This window comes from Hyperoodon ampullatus, assembly GCF_949752795.1.
Source record: "Hyperoodon ampullatus genome assembly, chromosome: 10".
NCBI classification, from domain to species: domain Eukaryota; kingdom Metazoa; phylum Chordata; class Mammalia; order Artiodactyla; family Ziphiidae; genus Hyperoodon; species Hyperoodon ampullatus.
In genome coordinates, this window is record NC_136923.1 from 53,741,062 (window position 1) to 53,762,664 (window position 21,603).

At 44.1% G+C, this 21,603-nt stretch overlaps 1 protein-coding gene across 2 annotated transcripts in view; it reads left to right on the forward strand.

Moving 5' to 3' along the window:
• The window catches only part of OSBPL10 (oxysterol binding protein like 10), a gene marked incomplete at its 5' end in the record, with an annotated part of 290,987 nt that continues 269,384 nt past the window's right edge, over positions 1-21,603 (forward strand). The window contains one exon of one of the 2 annotated variants that reach the window (XM_079712260.1): positions 1-296. In XM_079712260.1, the coding sequence (XP_079568386.1) occupies positions 16-296 (281 nt within the window). The remainder of the gene's footprint in view (positions 297-21,603) is intronic. The other variant, XM_079712261.1, reaches the window with a different exon arrangement.

Here is a 21,603-nt window from a genome sequence, read left to right on the forward strand (position 1 = left end):
AGGCGCGCGCGAACCATGGAGAGAGCGGCCCAGGGCGCAGACGGCGGCGGGGGCAGCAACAGCAGCAGCCGCAGCAGCAGCCGCGCCACCTCGGCGGGCTCCTCGCCCTCCTGCTCCCTAGCGGGCCGGGGGGTCTCCGGTCGGTCGGCGGCCGCCGGGCTCGGCGGCGGGGGCAGCCGCAGTAGCCCGGGCTCGGTGGCCGCTAGCCCGTGCGGTGGAAGCGGCCGGCGGAGGGAGCCGGCGCTCGAGGGCGTGCTCAGCAAATACACCAACCTCCTCCAGGGCTGGCAGAACAGGTAACGCGCCGACCGCCCGCCCCTCCCTGCGCGCCGCTTGTTGTGAGTGTGAGTGTGTGCGCGCGCGATCGGGCCGCCGGCGAGCCGGGGCCGCCTCGGCACCCGGGCCCTTCCCAGGTCCTCGCTCCCCTCGGCGCGCCGCCACCCCACCCCGGGATCGCATCGCAGTGGCGGGGAGGGAGGGAGAGCCCTGGTTCCTGCTGGGACTGGAGCGGCGGGCGGGCGAGCGCGCTGGTCTCCGGGCCCTGACTGCTAGCGGTTTCCCGTACTCCTGGAGAACGGCAGAGGACGGGAGGCAGAGGGGGCGTGCTTGACGCCTGGGTGAAAGAGCTAGTACATCTGATCCCATCACAGCAATTCTCCCCATATCATAGTTCATTTAAAACTTTGTCGTTTAAAGACACCACCACCACCAGAAACCAGCCACTTATCCTCGGCGGCTTCCGGCGCGCATGCTAGCCCCCTACCCAGTTGGTGGCCGGGAGCCTCCAATCTCTGCGACGGAAGTTTAGTTTTTTTGTTTTGTTTTGTTTGTTTTCCTTTGACACTCTCTCCCCTTTCGAAATGGCAGGTCGCTATTTAAATTATTATTATTATTTTCCCCCTTTAGGTGTTTTTTGAAGTTCCCTGCTCACTCTACCCTCACAGTTGGGAAGCCTAGTTATGGACACGTGGAAGGATGGGTGTCAAGGGAAGGGGTCGCGGTGCTGTGTGGACTGAGTAGTGAGAATAGTGAGGAACACTTGAAAGGAGCAGATGGGGTACTGCTGCTGACATTTTTAAACTTTGTTTTTCAAAAGCAAGTCAAAGGAAAATACAAATATCCATGCAAGGAGAATGGGGCTTTTTGGAGAGGCTGTTGATGAGATCTTGTGTCTGGTCCTTAATCGCCCTTGGATATTAGGACTTGGGGTTCTTAAGGATGCTTGTGAGATTTGAATCACACCCTGGGAACTCTTGCTTCTCTCTGCTGGTTAGTAGAGTACTTGGTCCTCTCTCCCTTTGTAAGTTTCAGATTGTTTACGGCTGAAACAGCAGGCAGTTATTTACATGAAACTCAACTAAGAGGAAGATGACTTCCTACGTATGGAACCTGAGTTGATATTATAGACAGAGAACTTTCACCGGGGTTTCCTTGGAGATCTGCCACTGTGTTCTTGGAAGTTGCACCTTAACTTTTGAATCCTTTTATTTCTTAAAATAGCCCCAGTGCCCAGAGCCTCTTGCCTCTCCCTTTTCCCCTTCAATTCTTGGAGAGCTGAAAGGATGGGTGGAGTGCCGAGAGGAGACAGATGAGAGGACTGAATCTGATTTCAGTTCCTGGTAATTGCGTTGTTAATGGCACTTCACCATGCCTTGCTGGTGATAGCATTTGGTTTGTGTGTTGGACAGTCACCTTTAATGCTTTTTTTCCCAAGTAGCTTATGAGGCCAACAGAGCTTTTACCCTGGATTACTGTTATTTCACTTGGGGATGGCATTTTACTTGCAATGTATATTAAAGGATTTGTTCTTTGGAGTGGATTTAGGGGGAATTGGAGTAACTCATGCTTTTGTGTATCTAAATCTACTGGAGTATTTAGGTTGAAGCCCAGATTGAGAAGAGGCAAAATTTATAATAATGATAATAATAATAACAACAACAACAACAACACGTACTTGATTGCAGCCTACACAGGTGAAATGTACTGTGTGTGCTGCTGAGGTCTCATCTATTGAGTTTGTTTACTGTGGTTTATAGCTGCCTGCCAATGTTTGTTCTCATCATAGTAGATGCACCAGTTTTGAAGTCTACCACTGACTCCAAAAGCATTGTCCCTTTCTAATGGTTAATGTCTCAGTGTCAGGTTTTGTTTCCCACATCTGTGGCCAAGGGTCCATTTAGTGATCCGGAGAAAATCTGTGATGGCTGTGACTGCCTACTTTCTTCTCAAGGGGTCTTAAAGGAAGATCTGGATCAGTGAAAAGGAAGAGGGAGGAGGACAAAGACAGAAACTTTGAGAATATATTCATTTGTCCATTTAATTATTCAGAGGCACCATTCCAGCTACTCTGGAGCTACTCCAGTGTTTAAAACACATGGGCAGGGCTTCTCTGGTGGTGCAGTGGTTGGGAGTCCGCCTGCCGATGCAGGGGACACGGGTTCGTGCCCCGGTCCGGGAAGATCCCACATGCTGCGGAGCGGCTAGGCCTGTGAGCCATGGCCACTGAGCCTGCGCATCCGGAGCCTGTGCTCTGCAATGGGAGAGGCCGTGACAGTGAGGGGCCCACGTACAGCAAAAACAAACAAACAAAAACACATGGGCATCTTCTCATCAAGTAGTGGAGGGGTCACAGGATTCAGAAGTGAAAGGAGCCCACCCTTCCTCAGTCCAGGGAATTGCCTTGGTGCAAGTAGGTGGGCTGGGTCAAGCTCCCTGCATTTGGGGGTGCCTCATGGTGTGTTCCTTTGCAGTTCTTTTCAAATTGCCTGCAGTTAATGAGAAATCTCCAGCCTCGAAGTCCTTGGTGAGTGTTCCCAGGCTGCCATGCTGTTGATAACATCCTCCACCGGCTCCTAGGTCTTCACACCAGTCAACCCCTAGTCACCACTTTACTCTGGTGTCTGCTTGCATGTCCTCAAGTTGCTGTAAAGCTTATATTTTACCATTCAGTATCATATTCTGCCTTAACTTATTTGTAGCATTCTCATCCTCATCCCCATGCCCTGAAGAAGGTGGTGTGGCCAGAACACAAAATAAATGACATAAACAGAGGTGACAGGAGGGAAAACTACACAGGTGGGACATGCTCAGGAGAGCATGTCCAGGACACTTGGCTCGCTCATTGTCTGAGAAAGTGTGAAGTAATCAGAGCCGGGGCAAGTGGGGAGGGGAGGGGAGGGAATACCCATTAAGGAGTTTCTATAATCCATTATTATAGTTCTTTAAAGAAAATATTTCAGACATTACAGCATGGTAGAGATTTGTAAGATGGCATTAAAGAGTAAATGCGTCTAAACAAATGAGTACAATTTCAGAAAGAGGTAGGTGCTACAAATATTAAAATATATATTTAGGGAATTCCCTGGTGGTCCAGTGGTTAGGACTCTGTGATTCCACTGCAGGGGGCCTGAGTTCAATCCCAGTTTGGCGAACTAGGATCCCACAAGCTGCACGGCCAAGAAAAAAAAAAAAAAAAAAAAGGAACCAGCTTCTAATTCTTTTTCAGGTGATTGGTGGGGTTGTGAGAACTCAGTAAAACACTGAAAAGCAAATCTTGAATAGATGAAGGAAGATGAGTGTTGGCAAAAGAAAACCTCAGGCCACCAATGGACATTTATTTGGAAAGTTAGAGCAGTGTCCTGACGTCAGCATTTAGCACACCTGTTACCTTGGGCCAGTTCCCTAATTGCACTGGGATTCCGTTTTCCCATCTGTTAAATGTCGAAGATGGTATTACCCCTATGCTTCTCATTAGTTCAGTGTGGGGATTAAATGAAGACACCGGTGTATAAGGGGCTGAGAATAGTTCAGGATCCTGGGAAGTGGGAGCTATTATTGGATCTTCAATTTGCCCCATGGTAAATGGACCCTTTCTGGTCCATAAAATTCTTGGTCTGTTTTTTGAATGCTGGGATGACTCTGGGACTCCATTAACGTAATTATCCTAGAGTTCTTTGAGAGGAGAGAGACTTGGAACCAGACATTTACATCTCTGTGGGAAGTGACTTACTCCCTCTTCCAGCCTCTAATCCCCATCTCCCTTCCTTGCTTTTCCTCCTAAACACTTAACCGCCAGCTGACATGCTCTGCATTTTACTCTTTTGTCTTTCTGCACTAGGTGTTAGCTCCCTGAGGACAGAGAATAATTTCACCTGTCTTGTTCACTGCTATATTGCCAGTGCCTAGAACAGGGTGTGGCATATAATAAAGGTTCAGCAAGTATTACTGAATGAGTAAGCAAAGGAATGCATGACAGAGAAGAAATCAAACCAGGACTTAGTTCTGTTTTGGCCAGTGTTTGCTACTGTTATAATTCTTAGTTCTCTACCTGCTCATAGCCTTGTCCTTGAGTTAGTATGTTTATCATTTGCCCTGCTGTCTGCAGCCAGCAGTCTTTGTCTTCTGGCTCAGCAGACATGCCCACCCTGACTTCAGACCCACCACAACCCACCCAGGGTGGACCTTTAGGGACTAGATTTCCAGGGCTTGCTTTTGTCTTGATCTGCATTAACATACTTTGAGAAGGTAGTGTTTAGCCTCCAGCCATGATTTCCCAGGATTTTGGGTCCACCTGGCCCATTTAGCAAAGCCAGTAGGGGCATATATTAACTTTAAAAATCAGACTGCATTAAAATGAATGCTTTTTGAGTATTCCAGTAGTTTTAGAGGTAATTGGTGGTGATACTAGGGTTGAAAATCACTGCTCTGGTTTAACATTCTTGCCTCTGTGTACTTTGGAAGGATTTGCACATCTTGCTGTCCGGGTTGTCAGATTGTTCTGAGGCTGCACTCAAATAGTTTAGGGACACTAGATCGTTTCATTGACAATAATAATAAAGGGGTGGTTGCTTAGGTTACAAAACTGCATATCACATATAATATATGTAATATGCACAATATATGTAATATATTATATATGTTATAACCTGCTGTGTGTTAATCACTCCCTGCAGGATCCTCTCTCTCCCACCTTTTAATTATTTAATTATTATTATTTTTAAATTTATTTATCTATTTGGTTGCACCGGGTCTTAGTTGCGGCAGGTGGGCTCCTTAGTTGTGGCAGGAAGGCTCCTTAGTTGCGGCAGGCGGGCTCCTTAGTTGTGGCAGGCAGGCTCCTTAGTTACAGCACGTGGGCTCCTTGGTTGTGGCATGCAAACTCTTAGTTACGGCATGCATTTGGGATCTAGTTCCCTGACCAGGGATCGAACCCAGGCCCCCTGCATTGGGAGCACGGAGTCTTAACCACGGCACCACCAGGGAAGTCCCCTCCCCCACCTTTTATTTCTTTTTTTAAAAATTTATTTATTTATTTGTTTTTTTATTTTTGGTTGTGTTGGGTCTTCCTTGCTATGCGCAGGCTTTCTCTAGTTGCGGTGAGCGGGGGCTACTCTTTGTTGCGGTGCGCAGGCTTCTCATTGTCACGGCTTCTCTTGCTGCGGAGCACAGGCTCTAGGCGTGCTGGCTTCAGTAGTTGTGGCACGTGGGCTCAGCAGTTGTGTGGTCTCTAGAGTGCAGGCTCAGTAGTTGTGGCGCACGGGCTTAGTTGCCCCACGGCATGTGGGATCTTCCCGGGCTAGGGCTCAAACCCGTGTCCCTTGCATTGGCAGGCAGATTCTTAACCACTGTGACACCAGGGGAGCTCTCCCCCTCTTTTAAAACGTACATGTATTTGAGGAGATTTACACCAAATGGTTACCACAGTTTTCCTTGGTTGGTGGGATTGTGGGTGATTTTTATTTTCTTCTCTTCTCTTTTTTCCATTATTTTTCCCCCTAAGGTGAACTTGCATCCATTTTGCGGTTCGAAAACGTTATTGAGAAAAAGGAAAGCTGCCCACACCTTTTCACATAATCTCTGAATAACTGAGTTTTTGAGGGTAAATTTGAAGTCTAACATACATACATTCAGAAAAGTACACAACTCATAAGCATACATAATTCAATGAATTTTCATACACAGATCACACCCAGATCAAGAAAGAGCAGCCCCCAGCCCCATCCCTTGCAGTCATCCCCTCAACCCCCCCGGAGGGCTCCACTATTCTGTTTTCTAGTACCGTAGATTAGTTAGGCCTTTTTTTGAATTTCATATCATACAGGATGTGATCTTCTGTATCTGACTTCTTTTTCTTAACATTATGTTTGAGAGCCCCATCCACGTTGTGGTCTTTTTATTTCCACTACTGTTTGGTGTTCCATTGTGTGAATATACTAAATATGTTTATATCTATTGCAGATGCAGATAGACATTTGAGTTCTTCCCAGTTTTCGGCCCATATGAATAGTTTTGGGAAATAATATGTATGCCTTTCTGTGGGTGGATACCTAGGAGTGGAGATATTGCAAATGTCTCCCTTATGAGATATTGCCAGAGAGTTTTGCAGAGTGGTTGTGTCTGTTAATATTCCACCAGAAATGTGTGAGTTTCAGCTGTTCCACAGACTCTTGCACACTTGACATCATCTGTTGTTTTCATCATAGCCAATCTGGTGGGTGTGTGGTGGTATTTCATTGTGTGGTTTTGATTTGCCTTCCCTGAAGACTAATGAAGTTTAGCGTCTTTTCATGTATCTATTGGCCATTTGGATGTCATATTTTGTAAGGTGCTATTTAAGTCCTTTGTCTATTTATATATTGGGGTATCTGCCTTTTTCGTATTGACTTGTAAAAGTTCTTTTCTTCATACAAGTTCATTGATGGGTCTGTGTACACATGCACACAGGCAGTGCATATTAGAGAAGGCAGCTATCTTCTTTCACTCTACGGTTTGCCAGTTCATCTCTTACTAGTGTCTTGGTAAACATAAAATCTTAATCTTAATGTCACATTTTCTATGTTTTCCCTTTATGTTTGGTTCTTTTTGAGTCCTGTTTAGGAAATCTTTGCCTAACCCATGGTAATGAGATGTTCTCTGATGTTTTCTTTCAAGAGAAAAAAACCCTTTTATTAATTTGAAATTAATAAATTAATTTCTTAGGAGTTCGAGTTGATACTGGGGGAATGTAGACTGCTGGCAGAAGCAATACAGCTTTAAGGCTTCCAGTCTGTATTAGTTTTCTTATGGCTGTTATGAAAAATGACCACAAACTTGGTAGCTTTAAACAACAGGAAGTTATTTTCTCATAGTTCTGAAGGGCCCAAGTCTGAAATCAGGTTCACTGGGTCGAAATCAAGGTGCTGGCAGGACTATGCTCCCACCGGATACTCTAAGGGAAAATTGCTTCTTGCTTCTTCCAGCTTCTGGTGGCTGCCAGCGTTCCTTGGCTCGTAACCGCATCACTCCAGTTTCTGCCTGTCTTCTTGTTGCCTTCTCCTCTGTGTGTGTCAAATCTCCCTCTGCTTCCCTGTTAGAAGGGCTCCTATGAATGCATTTAGGGCCCACCTAGATAATCCCTCCATTTCAAGATCCTGAATTTTATCAATCTGTCATATGCCAAAAACTTTGCTGTGTAGGGTAACAGTCACAGGTTCCAGGGATTAGGATGTGGACATCTTGGTGGTGGGGGGTATTGCATCCTGACAGTCATAATTCTAAGGTGGTTCTTTAGCTCACCAGCTCCCTTCCCCATCCACCTTTCCTGCCTTCCACCAGTTGCCATGGTGACAGCCATCTCTCCCGTGGAAGGGCACAGGTTGCTGTCATGACTATAATGGGCTTGTTAGGAAGCATTGATGGGCTCATTCATCTTTGTTTGCTAGACAGACCCCTTGGGCAAATATTAGGTAGGTAATATTGTGAGGGAAATTGTTTCTAATGCCTGTGAGTAAAGCTAATTTACTTTAATGGGCAAATTGGGGTTTCTTTGGGGTTTCTTTAAGTTCTACTGAGCAGTTAGTTTTGGAAGGAATCGTGATAATCTGTTTGCCATTTTATCATCAGAATGACTCCTTAGTCCAAGGACTTCTTTTTAAAGTTATAATTAACATACAATACACAGGTCTTAGGTGTTCTGTTTGAATTTTGATACTTGTTTATGCCATGTAACCACTGCTTCAAAAGGTACAGAACGTTTCCACCCCCCAGGAAGTTTCCTTGTGCTTCTTTCCAGTCCATTCCCCTTTCCCTGCCATCTGTTTCTGATTTTTATCACCATGAATTTGTTTTGTCTCTTTGGGTTTCATGTAGTTAGAACCATACAGTATATCCTTTTCGGAGTCTGGTTTGTTTAGTTCAGAAAGATGTTCTGAGATGCGTCCACATTGCCCCCCCATCAGTAGTTTATACTGGGTTTCTTTCTGTTGTTGAGTCATAGTGCATTTGTGGATATACCACAGTTTGTTTATTGATATACCTGTAGGTGGACGTTTGGGTGGTTTCCAGTTTTTGGCTATGACAAATAAAGCTACTGTTTGTGTACAAGTCTGTGTGTGGACGTAAGCTTTATTTCTCTTGGGTCAGCACTGGGGTTGGAATTGTAGGGTCCTAGGAGAGGTGCATGTAGAAACTGTTAGAGTGGCTGGACCGTTTCTCACTGCTCACCATCAGTGTGTAAATGAGTGCGTTGCTCCCCATCCCGGCCACCTCTGTGTTGCCACCTGGGGAGCTTTTGGAAGCTGGGACTGCCTCCTTCTGGAATCGCCTTGCTTCTGAGGGGACAGCCTGCAGGAGCACAGGCTGGTGACGTGCTTAGACCCCCTTGCTGGTCCAGCTTTGCCTCGTTTTTGCTGCATGACCTTTACAAGTCACTTACCTCTTTGGACCCTGGTTTCCTCATCTGTGCATGAGGCCAGCCTTGTAGCGTTGCTGTGAGCTCCTGCATGCATCGGGCCTGGCACAGTGCCTAGCATGCAGTAGTTTGTTTGCTGGGTGTCTGGTATTTTAAACAGACCAGTGGGTGACTTCGTGGAACCTGGGGGTGAGTTGGTGGTCATTGTTGACCCAGCCGTAGCCAGTATGCAGCTGTTTCTCAGCCCTTCCTCCCCCACTCAGGGCCCCAGGTGACAAATGGTTTGATTTGTGTAGCGGATGCTGGTCTCCATTGGCTGCCCAGCCTCTGGCCTGGCAGGGTGTGCTCCAGCGGACAGCTGTTTGAGAACCCTGGGAGGAAAGGAGAGATGAGAGCTTTTGTGTCCTAAAAGCAGGATTGAGATGATTGTGCCAGAAATATGGGAGGTGTTTTGCTCATTTCCTCTGGGCGGCTCCTGATGGGATTTCAGGCCTGGCCAAGACAGAATTAGAAAGAAAACCATCCAGAATTTGGTTTTGATAACCCAGACTCGATTGGATATGGTCACAGCCCAGAAAGAAAGTGCTTTATTTGTGCCTTGTGTAATGTTATGAAGAATAATGATACAGGGCTTCCCTGGTGGCACAGTGGTTAAGAATCCACATGCCAGTGCAGGAGACATGGGTTCGAGCCCTGCTCTGGGAAGATCCCACATGCCGCAGAGCAACTAAGCCTGTGCGCCACAACTACTGAGCCTGTGCTCTAGAGCCTGCAAGCCACAACTACTGAGCCCACGTGCCACAACTGCTGAAGCCCGCGCACACCTAGAGCCCATGCTCCGAGACAAGAGAAGCCACTGCAGTGAGAAGCCTGCGCACTGTAACAAAGAGTAGCCCCCGTTGGCCAACTAGAGAAAGCCCTCACGTGGCAACGAAGACCCAACGCAGCCATAAAAAAAAAAATAATAATAATAATAACAATACAATCAGGAAATGTGGCCCACAAGCCTGTTCTTTGAAGGTCGGAGAAGGCATTTGAGCTGTGAATAACTTTTTCACATTGTGCGGTAGTTTTTAAAAGACTATTTCTGTTTCTATGTGGTTTGGTCCCTTTCTAGAAATATTTTGATGAAAATGTAACAAGTCAAAACGTGACCAACCTCAGTTTTTAGTAACTCTTTTCCAGGATGTGTTGTGTTTATCTGCAGTGCTGGTCATGTGGCCGGTGAGCCACGAGCAGATATTGGGAACCACCAAGGAAGCCGTGGGATTCAGGTTCTCCCGAGTGTGCGTGGGGCTGGGGCTTTCTGTGAGCCCCTTGTTCTGGGGGAATTAAGTAGATTAGGCAACAGGTACGTCGCTGCAATGGTCACTCCGTCACTACTGTGATGGGTTGTGAACAGTGCAGGGAACGCCACCACGGTGGTTTTTCTGGGTCCTTTGGTTGTTCAATTGGGAGAGTTTCCAAGCCCTGCGTGAGTTGGCAGCATCAGGCCCCAAACACACTGCCCTCTATGTGTAATTAGGCCTGTTGGATGTTCACACCCCGTGTACTTGTTGAGCACCTTTTATGTGTATACCAAATGCCGTGCAGTATTTCTGGAGAAAACTCTAGTTCAAAAAGATACATGCACCCCAGTGTTCATTACAGCACTAGATGTGGAAGCAGCCTAAGTGTCCATTGACAGATAAATGGATAAAAAAGATGTGGTACACACACACACACACAATATGGAATATTACTCAGCCCTAAGAAAGAGCGAAATAATGCCATTTGCAGCAACATGGATCGACATAGAGATGATCCTACTAAGTGAAGCAAGTCAGAGAAAGACAGATGTATGGTATCACATGTGGAGTCTAAAAATTGATACAAATGGGCTTATTTACAAAATTGAATATACTCACAGACATAGAAGACAAACTTATGGTTACCAAAGAGAATAGGGGATGGGGGAGGGATAAATTAGGAGTTTGAGATAAACAGATACAGACTATTGAATATTATATATAAAATAGATAAACAATGAGGTCCTGCTCTATAACACAGGGAACTATATTCAATATTCTGTAATAAACCATAATAAAAAAGGATATGAAAATGAATATGTACATGTATAACTGAATCACTTTGCTGTACACCAGAAACTAATACAACATTGTAAATCAACTATACTTCAATTAAAAACAAATAAACAAATGCCCTGAGAGATGTGGGGGTCAGAAGAACACAGTGCAGGCCCTGCCTTATGGAGCTGACAGCCTGAAACAGGGGTGGCCGACTTTTCCTATAAGGGGTCAGACAGTTAATATCTGGCTCTGTGGGCTCTGTGGTCTCCATGGCAACTCCTCAACTCTCCCATTGTAAACAACTGGGTGTGTCTGTTCCAGTAAAACTTCATCTACAGAAACAGGTGGTGGGCTGGATTTAGCCTGTGGGCTGTGGTTTGACCATCCCTGGTCTGAAATGACATGCAGACCCCTCAGTCAGGGAGTCAAGGCAGCCTCATGTGGTGGCAAAGGGTATGGATTCTGCAGTCCAACAGCCTGTGCTTGCATCCTGGCTCTGCTGTTTACAACCTGTGTGGCCGTGGACCATCTAGTTTACCTCTCTGTGCCTCGGTTTCTTCATCTGTAAAATGGGGGTGTTATAGTGTCTGTGTCATAGGGTTGTTGGGATCAGCTTCAAAGCTGTGTGTAAAGGGCTTAGAACAGGGCGTGGCCCATAGAAAGCACTTATGATACAGGGTGGGGTGGGGTGGGGGGGGTGATGCTACCCGAGAGGAAGCACCTGGGGAGAGCCCTACGTGGTGGGGATAGAGGGGAATTGGCAGGTGAGGGGAGACCTAGGATGTCTAGGGGGTTCATTGTGCAGCCCAGGGCTTGGGGAGAGCTTCCCTGGTAGAAGCTCCGTGAGTACAAAGGTTGGGAGGCATGGAAGGAGTGAGATAGTTTGGTATGGCTGGAATGCAGGTGGTACATGGGCTGTGGCCAGAGACTAGCCAGTAAAAGAGAGACCAGGCTGGAAAAGCCTGTTTCCCGAAGGACATCGCAAGCCGTGGAGACCACAAGTCATAAAATGTCAGCACTGCCAGAGGGGAAGGGATACATTTGTGGGCCCAGGGAGTGTCGGACACTTTACATTTACAATTTAATCCTTAACATGGGATGAGAGGTGTTGCAGATTTATCCAGTCTCCCCTTCTTCTATAGTCATAGAACCCCAGTTTTAATGTGGATGTGTGCTTTGTCCTAGATAAAACTATATTTGCACCCCTCATTCCCCCCTCACAGCTAGGGATGGCCATGCGATTGTATTCTGGTTACAAGCAGAGGGGTCACATAGTAGTTTCCTGGAACCTTCTTTGTACCTTTCCCCTTTTTTCCTTATTGGAATGTAGACATGTGGCCGAAACTGGAATACAGACGTGATGGCTGGAATTCCAGCAGTCGTCTTTTTTTTTAAAATAGATACCTGGAGTCATGGCAGGTCCTCCATTTTTTAAAATATTCATTTTATTTATTTGGTTGCACTGGGTCTTAGTTGCGGCAGGCACACTCCTTAGTTGCAGCATGTGTGGTCCTTTGTTGTGGCAGGTGGGCTCGTTAGTCGCGGCATGTATGTGGGATCTAGTTCCCCGACCAGGGATTGAACCTGGGCCCCCTGCATTGGGAGCACGGAGTCTTACCCACTGGACCACCAGGGAAGTCCCCCAGCAGTCGTCTTGAGTCTTTAGGTGACTGGGATGAAGGCTATCAAGGCAGAAGATGCCTCTGATGACTTTGTTGATCTGAGCCACCTCACAAATCCTGGGTTGCCATCTTCTGGACTTTTCTACGATTGGGGGAATAAGCTTTTTTTTCAAGTCACTATTCGCAGCCAAATCTAACCCTAACTGATGCAGGTGGAATCTCTGTTTTACAGATGAAGAAACTGAGGCATAGAGTGACCTAAGTTGCCCAGTTAGTCGGGTGTGGAGCCAGGATCTGTCTGACTCTGGAGCATGTTTTCTTTCCATCACCCTGGAAGGAACTTGGAGATCTTCTACCCCCTGATTTTATAGATGAGATCACTGAGGACTTTGCCTCAGGGTAAGCCAGCAGTTCATTCCACTGCAAGGTAATCATTGCTCTGTTTTATCCCTCAGTCACTCTCTCTTCAGCCCTGGCTTTCCCCAAGAAGGGCCCCTGTGTTGTAATTAGTGATTTTGTAGCCTTCCCCTGGGCAGAATTTCCTTCTGTAGGTAGTTGATGTTTGGTGGGTTTTCCCTGGTCAGAAACAGGCACTGTTTTGGGGCTGTATGTTTAGAGCTTTCACAGCCTTGCCGCTTGCCTCCTGTAGTTCTTAGTCATATCTTTTCTTACTGTACTGTCCTGTCTTCACTCGGGCTCCAAGGGCTGGCTGAGGGGCCCTGTGACTCTTTGGAAGCACTGACAGATGAATCTTGATTGACATGGAGAACTTCCAGGTCATGAAGCTCAGAGTGTGGACTTTGGCTAAAATGGGGTCACATGTTTTGAATCCATTTTGCTGTTGGGATTCTCGTGTAGCTGAGTTCCACCCTATTACTAATACCTTAAAAATGGGCCTCCCGACCCCTTTGGCTAACCGCTCAGCACAGAGCTTTTCTGTGTGCCTGTTCCAGCTGACTCATTTCATGTATTGGTCCCAAAAAGTGGAACAGGACAAAAGGTAATTTGTGTTGCTAGTGCTGTTGAGAGAGCATTGTTGCATACTTATTATATATGTGGCATTTCATATTTTGTCACTTTCTGTACTAGCAACAATCTTGGCGGTCATTTTTATTCGCCTGGCTAATGTATGCCTTTTTCTTTTTGTGAGGTCTCCATTTGATACCTTGCCCCGAAGTGCATTGTAACACTACTGTAGTCACTTAGTTAATCTGGAGTTTCCTGTAACTGAAATTTTTTTTGTTAAACGTCAGTTTTTGTGATTCCTTTGGGGTGAGCTGAAATTCAGGAAAAGAATATTAAAAGCCAAAACTCTATATATTTTTCCTCACATTGAATAACAAGATAGGACTGACATAAAGATACTTTAGAAAATCTTTGTGTCAAAGAAATAGGACTAAACTTGTGAAATCAAGTTTAAGTCTGGGCAAAGTCATTTTTTGAACAAAAGCAAAGCATAACCTAACTTGGAAGAGACTAAATCGCAGTTATCCGTGTCATGGAATTGTCTGAATTTCTGTTTATCTAAAGGCTTGCTTCCTTTTCCTTTCCAGCATTGTAGCAGTTATTGGTATTTTTAGTGTTTTTTGTTTTGTTTCTGTCTTTATTTTTGCTTTCTTAGTTTGAAACTGTAAATTCCCTTTTAACACTTCAAAATATACATTTTGTAACAACCAAATATAACTTGTGATCTGATTTTTTTCTGTAAATGACATTGACAGCATGCAGTCTATAACTAACAGTACTGTATCCATGTTTATTTGATTTTAATATTTGTACACTGAAGTATATAGGGGTAAAGGGGCATTATTTTGGCAACTTACTCTCATGTGGTTCAGGAAAAATGTGTGTGTATATATAGAGAAAACGAGAGAAAAGGATAAAGCAACTGTGGTGAAATGTTAATAGTTCTTTAGTAATAAATAGTTCTTTGTATCTTTGTAATTTCTCTGTAAATTTGGAACTTTGTTAAAGAGTTAGCAAAAATTTGTTTGGCTTATTTTTTAAAAAGGCTGTGGGGCATGCAGTATATACTTCCTGGCCCAATGTAGTATGTATCTAATAAAAATTACCCAGTTTGCCTTAACCTCTAATCTTCTCAAGTGGCCACTGAGACAGCCATCCTGCCTACGTCATCCACTCTGGTTTGGAAGATGCCCCAGGTGTGGTAAAATGATTCTTAGACAATTGCGGACATTAACTGTAGTGAAACTGGTGGGAATTGTTAGTGCCTGGGAGGAACTGTCCATTAAACTAGGTAATGCCACCATATTGGCAGCTTATGGAAAGACCATTCAACCAAAGGCTTGGAGATTTGTGTTTTTATCCCTTCCCTGTCTAGTTGTTTCATTTTATATGGATGTCAAACGTTTTTTTCTTTCATCTGTAAATGAGATGAAGTGAGAAGCATATTGCTTGTTCTCTCTGACTGCAACATAGGAAAATTAGAATGAATTATCATTTATAATCACTTTTAAACCTACAACTTATAAATTCTGTTATCTAGAATTATGGTGATGCTTGTTTTAAAATTACCTGTGAAACATTTGTTGAATAAAGAAGGCAATGGGGGGGCTTCCCTGGTGGCGCAGTGGTTAAGAATCCGCCTGCCAATGCAGGGGACACGGGTTCGATCTCTGGTCCGGGAAGATCCCACATGCCATGGAGCAACTAAGCCCGTGCACCACAACTACTGAGCCTGTGCTCTAGAGCCCGTGAGCCACAACTACAGAGCCCGCGTGCCACAACTACTGAAGCCTGCGTGCCTAGAGCCCATGCTCCACAGTGAGAGAAGCCACCACAATGAGAAGCCTGTGTACCGCAAAGAAGAGTAGCCCCTGCTCGCCGCAACTAAAGAAAGCCCGTGCACAGCAACGAAGACCCAACACAGCCAAACATAAATAAAATAAATAAATTTATTTTTTAAAAAAAGGGCAAACGGAATGTGTCTTGGGAGTTTTGTGTGACAGTGGGCCAGCTTCTGGGAGCAGGTCTGGACATGTCTGGTGGCCTTGACTGCAGGACTGTAGATGAAGACTTTGGACAGGAAGTGGTTCAGATATTTTCTCCCATTCCTTTGGCTGCCTTTCCACTCTGTTGATTGTGTCCTTTGAGGCACAAAAGCTTTAAAATTGGATGTTGTCCCATTTGTCTGTTTTTTCTTTTGTTGCCTATGCTTTTGGTGTCATATTCAAGAAATCATTGACCAGTCCAATGTCATGAAGCTTTTCTCCTATGTCATCTTCTGGAGTTTTATAGTTTTAGGTCTTATGTTTAGATACTTAATCAATTTTGAGTTAATTTTTGCATATAGTGTAAGATATGGGCCTAGCTTCATTCTTTTGCATGTGGATATCAAATTTTCCCAACACCATTTGTTGAAGAGACTCTCCTTTTCCTACTGAGTAATTTTGACACCTTTGTTAAAGATCATATGATCATATACAGAACAATATACTGTGGCTCTCTGTTCTACTTCATTGATCCACTTTCTTTGTGCTAGCACCACACTGTTTTGATTACTATAGCTTTGTAATATGTTTTGAAATCAGATGTGCGAGTCCTTCAACTTTGTTTTTCTTTTTCAAAATTATTTGGCTATTCGGGGTCCCTCGAGAGTCCATATGAATTTTAGGATGAATTTTCTGTTTCTGCAAAAACTGCCACTGAGATTATGCTAGGGATTGCACTGAATCTGTAGATCCCTTTGGGTAGTATGGACATCTTTTTTATTTATTTTTTATTTTTTGATTGTGCTGTGTGTTAGTTGCAGCATGTGGGATCTTCGTTGAGGCATGCGGGATCTTTCGTTGCAGTGCAGGTGTGTGGGCTTCAGTAGTTGTGACATGCGGGCTCAGTAGTTGTGGCTCATGGGCTCTAGAGCGCAGGCTCAGTAGTTGTGGCACATGGGCTTAGTTGCTCCACAGCATGTGAGATCCTCCCCGACCAGAGCTTGAACCCGTGTCCCCTGCATTGGCAGGTGGATTCCTAACCACTGTGCTGTGAGGGAAGCCCTAGGGGTTTCTTTATTTAGGAAATATTTATTTATTTTTTGGCTGTGTTGGGTCTTAGTTGTGGCACACAGGATCTTTCGTAGTGGCGCGCGGGCTTTTCATTGCAGTGTGCGGGCTTCTCTCTAGTTGTGGTGCATGGGCTCATTAATTGTGGTGCACGGGCTCTCTAGTTGTGGTGTGCCAGTTCAGTAGTTGCAGTGCTTGGGCTCCAGAGTGCGTGGGTTCTGTAGCTATGGCACACGGGCTCAGTTGCCCTGTGGCATGTGGGATCTTAGTTCCCCGACCAGGGATTGAACTGGCGTCCCCTGCATTGTAAGGTGGATTCTTAACCACTGGACCACCAAGGAAGTCCCTCTTTAGGGGTTTCTATACATGTCATTTGCAGAGATAATTTTATTTCTTCCATTCCAGTTTGGATGCCTTTTATTTCTTTTTCTTGCCTAATGGCTCTGGCTAGGACTTCTAATACTATGTTGAATAGAAATGGTGAGAGTGGGCATCCTTGCTTTGTTCCTGATCTTAGAGGAAAAGCTTTCTGTCTTTGCCATTGAGTATGATGTTAGCTGTGGACTTTTCATAAATGGCCTTTATTCTGCTGAGGTAGCTTCCTTCTATTCCCAGTTTGTTGAGTGTTTTTTATTTTGAAAGGGTCTGCTACCTGCTTTTGTAAATAAAGTGTTACTGAAACACAGTCATGCCCATTTGTTTACATATTGCCTATGTCTGTTTTCACTCTACAGTGACAAAGTTGAATAGTTGCTGCAGAGACCTTGAGGCCAGCAAAGACTGAAATGGTTACTGTCTGGCCCTTTTCTGATTGCTGCTTTCAGCTATTAATGTGGTAGGTTACACTGATTGCTTTTTGAATTTTGAAGCAGCCTTGCTATCCTGGGATAAACCTTACTTGGTTATGGTATATTATTCTTTATTTATGTTGCTGGATGCAATTTGCTAATATTTTGTTAAGGACTCTTGCATCTATGTTTATGAAATATATTTGTTTGTAGTTTTCTAATACCGTCTTTGTCTGGTTTTGGTATCAGGGTAATGCTGGCCTTAAAATGAGTTGGGAAGTATCCTTCTTGTTATATTTTCTGGAAGAAATTGTGTAGAGTTGGTGTTATTTCTTCTTTAAATATTTGGTAGAAATCACCAGGGAAACCATCTGGCCTGGAGATTTCTTTTTTGGAAGGGTTTTTAACTACAGATTCAATTTAAAAATAGTTGTAAAGCTCCTCAGATTATCTGTTTCATCTTGGGTATGTTTTGGTAGTAAATGCTGTTTGAGGAATTGGTTCATTTCTTATAAATTGTTGAATTTATAGGGTGTATAGAGTTGCTTGTATTATTCCCTAATTATCCTTTCAATATCTTGAAGCCTGTAGTGATATTCCCTTTTTCCTTTTCCTGATATTGGTAATTTGTGTCTTTGACAGTCTTGCTAGAGATTTATCAATTTATTGATCTTGCTAAGAACCAGCTTTTTGTTTCACTGGTGGTCTTTACTGTTTTCTATTTTTAATTTTTTTTAACTTCTGCTCTAATCTTTTTTATTCTTTCCTTCTGCTATTTATGTTTAGTTTCTTCTTTTTTTAGTTTCTTAAAGTAGAAGCTTAAATTATTTCATCTTTTCTAATGTAAATATTTAACGCTATAAGTTTCCCTTGAAGCACTGCTTTAGTTGCCTTCACAAATTTTGATATGTAGTATTTTAATTTTAGTTCAGTTCAAAGTATTTTCTAGTTTCCCTTGAGTCTTTCTCTTCGACTCATGGATTATTTAGAAGTGTGTTAGTTTCCAAGTGTTTGAAGGTTTTCCTGTTATCTTTCTGTTACTCATTTCTAGTTTAATTTCATTATGGTCAGAGAACATACTTTGTATCATTTCAGTTTTTAAATCTTTTTATGGGTTGTTTTATGACCTTGGTTATGTTCTGTCTTGGTGAATGTTCCATATATACTTGAAAATAGTATGTATTCTTTGTCATTGGGAGAATTGTTCTGTAAATGTCAATTAGATCCAGTTCTTGTTGATATTTTTCAGTTCTTCTATATCCTGATTGATTTTTAAAAATCTTTATTTTATTATTTTAGAGCTGTGTTCTAGAAAGAAAGCACAACCCCTGCTTACAATGTCATATGTATTCAAAATTTCCCCTGAATTTGTGTTCTTTCACAGACTGTCTTATTTGTATATTTAATTTTCCTGAATATCACCTGCATAAAGTCACGAGAACTTGATATTTGTTCATATTTTTGGAAAGCACACAAATATTACAGGGTGGGGTGCTGTTAATCTTATTTTATGAGGTCCTCTCCCTGACTATCTGGCACTTGCCATTATTTTAGGTAAATATCTAAAACATCAGTTTTAGAGCCACCTGGAGATACTTTTTTTTTTTTTTTTTGGCCTTGGGGCATGTGGGATCTTAGTTCCCTGACCAGGGATTGAACCCATGTACCCTGCAGTGGAAGGGCAGAGTCCTAACCACTGGACTGCCAGGGAAGTCCCTGGAGATACTTTTTCAGACAATTTAGGGGACTCCAATTCAGGCTTAATGTAAATATATTGGGTTCAACCCCACAAGCCTCGTGGCACAGCCAGAAAAAGAAAATGTATGTATATATATATGCATTGGTTCTAATGAGTGGATGAATGGCCTCCAAAGAGGTACTGAGACCACAGCTCCCCCGTTAAGACTGCTGAGTAGACTGAGTCACCAGGGAGACATCTGTGGAAGGAACCGTTAGACAATCCAGGTTCATCCATCTCCTTTACAAGAGGGGGATTTTCCTTTATCCCCCTAAGACTTCCATTCCAGCTTTGAATATGCAAAGTCTTCTGTAGTATTTTGAGCCTGTTATGGGGCCGGGGTAGACCCTAGACCACATCTGTAGAAGAGGGGCCATTAGACCTCTGATCCTTCGGCTCTGAGGATCCCGGGCTGGACTGGGGTCTTGTCTCACACAGGTAACACCTTGATCTCTCTCCTTTTTCTCCCCACCCTAGCTTGTGAATGACCTTAGACAATACATTCTAAATGGGGGTGATAAAAAATGGTTCCTGGGATGGTGGTGCAGATATAGGTAGAGTACATGAATAGATGAACAGTCTATCTCTTGTATTAATTTCATTGGAGGGATGCTTAAGGAAATTTGTCTGAAAAGGCTTCCTAGGAAACTGATGATGATAAAAAAGGTTGAGAAATACTGCTTTAAATTGTAGTTGCTGGGCTTCCCTGGTGGCGCAGTGGTTAAGAATCTGCCTGCCAATGCAGGGCACACGGGTTCGTGCCCCGGTCCGGGAGGATCCCACATGCCGCGGAGCGGCTGGGCCCGTGCGCCATGGCCGCTGAGCCTGCGCGTCCGGAGCCTGTGCTCCGCAACGGGAGAGGCCACAACAGTGAGAGGCCCGCGTACCGCAAAAAAAAAAAAAAAAAATTGTAGTTGCTGAGAGGCGCCAAGCAGAAGGGCTACTGGGCTTTGAATAGTTTCTAACTGGGGGGGGAGGGTGATGCTTCCGAATTTTATTACAAGAAAATATTTTTATCCAGAGATTTTCAGTGACTAAAACGAAAGGAAAATAGGATTAAGTCATATCATGAATTCAGGTTAAACGTGAGGTGGTTGTTAAGAGCTTTGTTAAGTAAGAGGGAGAAGTTATAAAATAGGGAGAATTTCCGGGCTTCCCTGGTGGCGCAGTGGTTGAGAGTCCACCTGCCGATGCAGGCGACGCGGGTTCGTGCCCCGGTCCGGGAGGATCCCACGTGCCGCGGAGCGGCTGGGTCCGTGAGCCATGGCCGCTGAGCCTGCGCGTCCGGAGCCTGTGCTCGCAATGGGAGAGGCCACAACAGTGAGAGGCCCGCGTATCGCAAAAAAAACAAAACAAAAAAACAACCCTGGGTACCACCCCTTTTCCCATTGTTTGGACAATTGGCAACTTTTGAGTATGCGCTATGTATTAGGTAATACTATTGAATCAATGTTAACTGCCAGAAATTGATAATTGTACTGTGGTTAAATAAGAGAAGGTTCTTATTCTTGGAAAATACATAATGAAGTGTTTAGGAATAAAAGGAGATGTCTGTGCCTCACAGTGGTTCCAGAAAACCTGTCTATAAGGAGAAAGGGAGAGGGAAGGGGAGGAGGAGGCAGCTGGCTGGGTGTGGATGGAGGGGAGGAAAGCAAGGGGCAGGGCAGGAGAAGGGAGGGAGAGACCCAGAGCCAGGATAAAGCAGATACCAGAACATCAGTAACTGTTAAATATGGGTTCAACAATAAAGGAGTTCTCTGTAATATTCTTGCAACTCTTCTGTAAGTTTGAATCATTTCAGAGTATAAAGAAAAAGAAATAAAAAGGAAACAAGAAAACACATGGCTCCTTTGAGACATACAAGTCACACTGTGTCCTGTAATATTACTTGATTTGATGGTTTATTTTTTTAATTTTAATTTTTTAATTGAAGTATAGTTCATTTACAATGTTGTCTTAGTTTCTGCTGTACAGCAAAGTGATTCAGTTGTACATACATATATATACATTCTTTTTCATATTCTTTTCCATTATGGTTTATCACAGGATATTGAATATAGTTCCCTGTGCTATACAGTAGGACCTTGTTGTTTATCCATTCTATATATAATAGTTTGCATCTGCTAATCCCAAACTCCCAATTTGTCCCTTCCCCGCCCACCCGTAATGTTATTTGAAATCAACAAATCAATGAAATAGTTTGACTGAAGGCAGGATCCAGGAGAGCAGGTGTTGCCCTAAGTCCTGGCGCAGTGCCGGGCTGTAGTCGGCTCTGAATAAATATTTGTTAGAATGGGTGGAACCAGAGTAGCAGTGATTTCAGAGTAGGCCTTGCAGGTTTGGGTGTGTTTCCCCAGACACACCTCTCTGTGCCTCTGTGGTCTTTGTGAAAATCACCAAATGACAAATTTTGTCTCAGGGACCTTGCATTAAGGACTAGTGTAATGGAAGAGACTGAAACCCTAATTTTAGACTTCTTGTTGGTAAAGCACATGAGGCACCCAGCAGAGCATTTGCGACATTCTTCCTGTATTGGTTCCCGTTTAAAAAGTATGGAATCTCCAGAAAACTGTGTTTAGGTGGAAGCTAAAGTTCCTTTTATTATGGTAAAATATACATAACATAAACTGTACCATTTTAACCATTTTGAAGGGGACGGTTCAGTGGCATTAAGTATACTCACACTGTTGGGAAGCCAT